This window comes from Perna viridis, chromosome 11 (assembly GCF_037379345.1).
Source record: "Perna viridis isolate PV_CMFRI_1.1 ecotype Kerala chromosome 11, ASM3737934v1, whole genome shotgun sequence".
In the NCBI taxonomy this organism is placed as follows: domain Eukaryota; kingdom Metazoa; phylum Mollusca; class Bivalvia; order Mytilida; family Mytilidae; genus Perna; species Perna viridis.
Genome location: NC_142455.1, coordinates 9454586 through 9462407, shown reverse-complemented (window position 1 = coordinate 9462407; position 7822 = coordinate 9454586). Strand labels below are relative to the sequence as shown.

The 7822-nt window shown below is 33.5% G+C and overlaps 1 protein-coding gene across 1 annotated transcript; it reads right to left on the bottom strand.

Annotated features, from left to right (window-relative positions):
• Positions 1–627: 627 nt before the first annotated feature.
• LOC148602901 (uncharacterized) lies at positions 628–7617 on the bottom strand. Its single transcript, XM_088552093.1, has 5 exons — positions 7033–7617; positions 3864–3984; positions 3227–3352; positions 1986–2123; positions 628–1378 (listed from the first exon to the last, which is right to left on the bottom strand). The coding sequence occupies exons 1-5, from the start codon at positions 7426–7428 to the stop codon at positions 840–842; spliced, it is 1320 nt and encodes a 439-aa protein (XP_088408219.1). The 5' UTR covers positions 7429–7617; the 3' UTR covers positions 628–839.
• Positions 7618–7822: the final 205 nt, after the last annotated feature.

Genomic DNA, 7822 nt, shown 5'->3' with positions numbered 1-7822 from the left:
AGCTAATGGCATTCCCGCTAATTATATTTCTAAACAAAAATTATTGTTGTAGCCCTACCAGTGCACCCTGACTGACTTTTATTCAATTATCTTATTGAGTTTGAGGGTTTACTTAGTTTGTTAGTGTTGTTTTTTTTCTTGTAAGGAAAATGTTTCTTTTTTTTGTGGTATGGTTTTTACTACATCTCTATGTACATTCCTGGATGTTAATTTAAATTTGAAGATTTGAATTTCGGAACTATTCGGCATTTACTGCTAATATAAGAAAAAAAACCTCTAAATCAGCGTGAATAAATTCGTTTTTTCATTCAATTATTTACCGGAATGTTGTGGTGGCGATCCAAGGAGTAAAGTAGTTCTAACCACTAGGTGATGCTTAAAGTTTAGTTATATATCACTAGAAATAAGGAAATTTGGCGCTAAAACAAGAGCAAAACTTTGGAATTGTAAAATATTCAACTAGTTCATATATTACTTTTAAATTGGATCAGATAGCTCATCAGTCAAGGAAAAATGATCTTGAAGTGAACTTGTTTACCCGCTGTAATCCGTACAGATTCCTCTGCTTAGCGCAGGCTAGATAATGATAAAAGATAATTATCCGAATTTCATTCTGACTAAACCAAGTCAGTTTAAATTTATACTTTATTAGAGAGTCACAAATTAAATGTTAGACACTGACAAAAGTCAATGTATGACTGACAACATTTACATGTACATGTATAAAGGGATTACAAAAAAAACAATATTAGTTACGATCAAATAATTTCTATAAAAGATTTCTTCAAAAGACACATTCTGAATGAATTAAAATTAGCAACTAATTGATAAGCAGGAAGTTAAACATTTCCTGTCGTTTCCCCCGACAAATAATCTTTCTCCGCCTCTAAGGTGCCTTGTAGTTCAGCATATGGCATTTCCCTTGTATCATCATTCTCAGGTTCTGCAATGATGGGTTTCTCTGGATACTCTTCCTCACAACCTCTGTCGTTATCTCCTGTTGACCATTTCGCCCCTGCGTCGTTATCTCCATTACCCAAACTTCCTGTGTTATAAGAATTTGGATCAAAATCGACAATTTCCGTGTCTGGAGTTGCTGACAAACTGGATTTTGATCCCGAGTTTCCACCTTGTTGTACCTGAAAATTGTCTACTTTAGCGATGTTGATATTATTGATTACATTCAGGGTGCCTTGGGTTACATTTTTAGGGTTTTCATTATTTGATCTAGGGTTTTCGTCAACTGCGGTGTTATCGCTTATACTTTCGAATTGTTCGGGGACGTTGAGATTGTTTTGACCTCCTCCTGTTTGCGTGTCGATATTTCGTAGCCCATTGTCTTGTGGACCAATTTGTTGGTCGTGGACATTCTCATGACCTATAAAAAATCAATTCACTATATATTCCATTGAGTTTACAAGATAAGATGCAAGAGGAGACATTCTGTTTTGTTCTACAACCATACAATGATCATGTTTATGGGAAAGAGTTGGTCTACTTTATTGACTGGACGCCTGACAAGAAGATTTAACTTCTAATTATACTTCCACAAGTATTTGAATCGATGTCTGATATTGAAAGTTTAAATCTCTTTGCTGATTATCGAGTTATATCATCAGGTAACGGTCGGTCTATCAACTTTTTTGAAGGGAAAACGATCCCCATTTTCTAAAGTGAACTTGTTTACTCGCAGTAATTTCCGAAAAAGTGGAATACAAATATGCATTCATATTGTTTACACAATTTTATGTATAACATCTGTTCTGCTGACTCCATTTCTAATATATTGTAGTTCATTAGTAAATAAATCCCATTTTCCTATGATCATAGTAATTGGTTGGGTTGCATATCAGACTAAACTAATCCTGGTTTCATAATCTTAGATTTAGATAATTTCAAAGATTGATTCTTCTTCATCCAAACTTCGACCAAGTAATTCATTAAAATTTTAGAGGAAAAATATCGGACCATAGAAGTTACTTTACCTCTCTGATCTACTGTAGACTCTACCATATCGGCAATGTGACAGAGTTTAGCTTCTGTAAGGATGTTGATGAAATCTCGTACTCGGTTACTGGACAAGTGATCTTCAAATAACTTTTCGCCCGGATTGTCAGCTTTCTCTACAGTAGAGATAAATGAAATAAATCTTTACAATTCAAAATACTGTATAGTTAAAAAGTAATCAAGGGAACCAAGAGACTAGCAGAAATCAAGAGAATGTAATCCAGGGGCAAAGACCAGACATGGAAAACAGACAAACACAACAAAGAACATAAAGCAACTAAAATAATACAAAGTAACAAAAGTAAATGAGCAACTCGGACTCCACTAAAAACTGGGAGCATGGACCAGGAGCACTGGTAGGGTAAGCGTCCTCTGCTTTTCTAGAAACACCCACCGAGTTGCTCATAAAAAGTCACGTCTAGGGTAGACGAATCTATCTAAACCGAACCTTGTGTACACAGGCAAATGTGCCACACATGAGAATCATATGGTTTTCATCATATGATTATCATGTGAATCGAGCACCATATGATAATCATATGTTTCAGTTTACATATGATTACCGCATGATTATCATATGATAATCATATTTTTTTCACAAACATAATTATGATTATCATATGTTTTCAAACCAAAATTAACATATTAGAATCATATGATAACCACATGACTATTATATGTGAAATATCATACGATTATCATATCATAACCTTCTGACAATCACCATATGATTATCATAATTGGCACATTTGACTGTGTAAACCAAACATCCTATAAACATAATAAACCCTTATATATCAGTTTCAATACGAAAACGAAAGAGAAGCTTTAGTTCAAAATGGGTTTGTTTTAGACAGGTTTCACTGTAATTGTAATTCTGGATCAACATATACCTCACTTGTGCCGAAATTATACATTGTGTTTTACAATGCTAATAATATTATTTTATATAAAAAACTACACCAGAAAATGTTTTACATGAAGATATAAAGTTTTAAATCGTGTAAATAAACATGAATTATTTGTGAAGACTTGAATAAATACAATAACAAAAAAATTGAGAAAAAGGATAACAATTGGATCGACAAATCTGTCATATGACGTAATCGGTTTTCGGTACATGTCGAAATATGCAAACATGTACACAAACTTAGTTTCATTAGGCTATACAGTAATTATTCCCTAAAAATAATCATGACTTCGATTATACCAATCTTACCTAGCGCTTTAACCTTGTTATAGTTTAAGCGTATCTTCTTTGCTAGTGTTTTCCAGTTGTTATCTTCATTCAATTTATTCATCCACTCTTCGACATCACTATAATCTGCCATACCAAGTTCTGAATCTAAGATAAAGAAAAAAAATCATTAAAAGTATGACTTTGTTAAATCGATAGACAAATAAATATAAAATTTGTTTAAAAGAGTATATATTTATTGTAGGATTTTGGCCTTACTCTTAGTCGGTTTCCGAGTTAGCAGTACTTCAGTACTTTGATTTCATTATACATTGTTGTACATCTCATGGCCAACAAATTCGTTGACAACTAAGGATGATCATATCGTGTAAAAAAATACAACAAAGCAAAAAACATCAAATAAATAAGAATTGAATCTAAACAAAACTAAACAAAACAAAAAACAAGCAGAAACAAACCAAAACAAAAACAATCAAAAACAAAACAAAACAAAAACAAAAAAACAAGCAGAAACAAACCAAAACTAAAACAAAACTAAACTAAAACAAAAAAACAAAAACAAAAAACCAGAAAAAAAGCAAAGAAATTTTAAAAGCAAATTTGCGAACCAAAGAACATTGATTTGCACAAATACTTTCAAAAATACATATACCCATACCCAATGTGAGTTTTTCATTTTCTTCACTTTCTGAATTCGTTCCATTGTTTTCATGACCATCTGTATTCACCCTGGACACTTGCCTTTGATCTCCTAATCTGTTTTCATTCGCGAAGCGTTGCTGAATGAATAAGAATTAAATTTTAGTGACAAATATAACTTTCATTTTTTCCAATTTCTAAAAACGACTGCATTACCGTGAATTTTAAATCTGTAAATTGAATGCATGTGTTATGTAAGTGTTATAAAACTGTAACCATCAAAACGCTGTAGACCGTACGCACAATCCTTTGCATAAATCAGATAGGTAACTCGTGCAAGTCAAAATTCACTAAATTCACTTATAATTCTAATTCAGAAACAGAAGTTACAGACCACATTACCGGTCTTAGTTTGTCGTTTCGAGATAAGAATTACATATGCATATATTGTGCATGAAACTGGCACTTTGCAGGAGTTATCGTTCTTGATTTGGTTGATTTTAGTGGGAGATGTATAATGTTCTAAAAAAATGCTGAACAAAATACAGAAAGGACTATCGTTACGTAAACATAGCATATGTAGACAGAAAAAACTTCATTTTTTCAATATTTTCTTTACACCACGATTCTCCTGTTCTGTAGTTAGTGTGAATTTTACATGGACCGGTACTTAAATACCTGGAGTTGCAATAATGAATATGTTGACCGTGACGGATCCAGACAAGGTGCATGGCGTTGGCACCCCTGCTTTTTAATGGAAAATTTGTCATTTTCATTTTTAAAATTGACATAAAATGGCAAATAATGTCCTAGCACCCCCTTTTTCTGAGGAACCCCGACTGGCACCCCTCCTTTTCAAAGTGTCTGGATCCGCCCTGAATAGTGCATTACAGCGCTGTATGGGGCGCAGATTTTTCCGACTGTCCCTCTATTTTCTTCGACAACCATTTTTTCTGACTGAAAAGTAAATCTTATGAGAAGTCGTATTTTTTCCCATATCTGGACTCTTTAATGAAAAGTAAATAAGAACACAGATATAATGGTTGTCGAAGAAAAAGGGGTGGTGGATGTACATGTGTAGTGCATTATACTTTTTTCATCTCTGAACAGGTAACTGCTCGCACTATGGACGGTTTGCTCCTATTTTGACCGAAAAGGGACACCGTCTCTCAAGTAGAAAAAAACAGAGACGAAGAATAGAACTGGATCGTAGGAACTTGCTTCGGAATTATTTATCATATACATGTGGTTACCTTAAAATATATGCAGAATAAAGATATTAACAAAAAAACAACAACAATAAGGATATGAAAACCAAAACGAAAATGTAAAACAGGACGAGAACAACAAATCTAATGAAGTTTAAAGGAGAGTGAGGCGAAGGAAACATCGAAGAGTAATAATAACATAGTAGAGTAAAAGACAGCATTGATACAAAATCAAACGAAAAGAGACTGGAATTATACGGATCGGGCATTAGCGGCGTCTTGTATATTTAGAATGTCAGACCAAAACTATGAATGGCTGAAAAATATTCTGTCAGAAATTACGAAACTTGTCGACACTGAAGAGAACGATTGCGTAAGTGCGGAGGCGCTGTTTTGTGCTTTAGTCATACTTCGATGGATACGATTTTTTATTTATTGGCTGTGTAGAAATGTATTCAGCTTTCACAAAAGAAAGTCTCATACATTCTCCTCACGAATGGGACTTTGCCCATGGCAACATGGCGTGCAACGTAAACAAAGAATGAGCTCCGTTCATTTACATAGTCAAAATCATGTTTTAAAAATATACAACAGCTGTTCCTGGTCCTTTTCAGGATATCTCCCCTTTTATTCACCCCTCCTTCAACTGAAATTGGAAAAGCAACAGACGCCCCATTACTACTTGTTCCTGTTCCTCCATAATTCCTGCTCCACGACCCCTAAATCCTAAGTCCCAGATCCTCATACTAGGTAAAATAGATAAAGAAATTTAATTCACAGGTTGACAATTCGTCAACCGGGTACAAAGTTTGTACCAAACTGATTACATCTGTGCGTGGAATAAATAGGGAAAAAAGCAACATAATTTTCCCCCAGGATTCTGACCACATGTAGGGCTAATTCAAAAAATTGTTGAAATGTCTGAAATTTTCATTAGAATCTGAAGAAAAAAAACTTTATTGTTCCCAAACATTTTAATTTGTGAGAATCAGATAGAGGTATATAGCAACACAAGTCGTTGAAAATGCACTTTTGACATTTAGTTTCGAATCGAACACCTTTGCAACCATTACAATTTACCTGGTTACGTGTTCTGTCATTTAAGACAAATACAGGCTTCAGATATATAAGCGCAACATGGTTAGTAATGAGTGTATATACTAAAAAAGTAAAATGCATAAACATAAAACCTTAAATAGGTTATTATGAAACATATTTGTGTAGTGTTCCTAGCCAAACTGACTTAACAGTTGTACTATTCAATAAATTATAGATAAAGACTGTAATCTGATTGGTTAAAATAATTTTGTTATATCTCAATGGATAAAAAACATATTGACACGCCCCTATTCAGTTAAATTCAGAGCTACTTTTCTTATGTTTAAAGATAAAAATTATGTTTTAAAATTAATTTATAAGAATTGGCTATGATAAAAAAATTTTATCATTGCCAATTTTTAAATAATTAAAAAATAAAAAAAAAACACACATTTGTAATAATTCAGTGATTCAATGTTAAAATGAAGTTTTTTACTCGAGACTGACCCTGGAAAATTTTGACTTACCTTTTGTTTTGTTTTTGTGTGTGTTTTTGGTTAAAATTATGAAATAATCACGGAAATTCCATTTTATCATTGTTTTACCACAGGCTGGTCATTTATGTCGCATCGTTTAATCCCGAGCGATAACGAGCAAACATGATAATCGATTCTTAAATGCCTAATTTAACAGTAACTCGTGAGTACTTTCTCGTGAAAGTTGGCCCATTTCCTTCCGTTTCCAGTAAAAAATATACGCCCTATGCTGTTTGAGCGGGTGGGGGAGGGGCATACCTGTACAAAAAAAACTAGGATGGGCATTGAAGGCATATATGTTTTAAATGGCAACAATGATGCACTTTGAATGATACTAAAGAAGACAACAAAATCGAAGACAATAGGGAGACATAATATCATAAGTATCTAAAATTTAATTTGATACCTCTTGTTCACGAATGTTGTCACCAATATGTAGGTCATTGTTCAGAAGTTTCTCTTTGTTATTCAGATGTGTTGAGGGTGAAATAGCTGCAATTGGCACCAAAGCGCGATATAAGTTCTGAAAGTTCCGACATTTTGCTTCTGCCACTATATCATTTGCTATATCTTCGTGTCCATGTTTACGCAATGCATTCACAAAACTTACGAACGTCCTCGTGTTTCGTTTACCGACAGCCTCTACTAACTTATCCATAGCTAAAATATTGTTTTTCTCCGAGCGTATTTCCTCTCTGTCAAATTGAGTCAGCCCGTCTATTAATCCGTAAATTTCCTTGGGGTTAACATCACGCAGTCTTTCGAAGAATGTTCGTAATAATTGTTTGGTGTGATCCGACATTTTATTTTCACTATTTATGTCAATTTTCCAATGAAATTTCACAAAAAGTTGTGTAATGGGATGGGGGAAAAGATTTTACTCTACCCAAGTAAAAATTTCGTGGTATATTCCATGAATTCACTTCGACTTTCGCTTTAATGTAGAGTTGTCCAATATTTTAATGACATACATAGATATAACGAAATAGTTTTCTATATTTAGATTTGTTTAAAATCCATGTATCCAAAATAGAAAGATGGACTGGGATTCCGTAATCTTAATAGGTTAATCAAAGTACACACATACTGAATCAGTTTATATGGCTAGTTCGAATTTTCAAATAATTGTCAAATTGCAAACGAACGGGGGTCGAATTCAAACGTATCCAAACACAAGCTTATTGTTGTAAATGGTT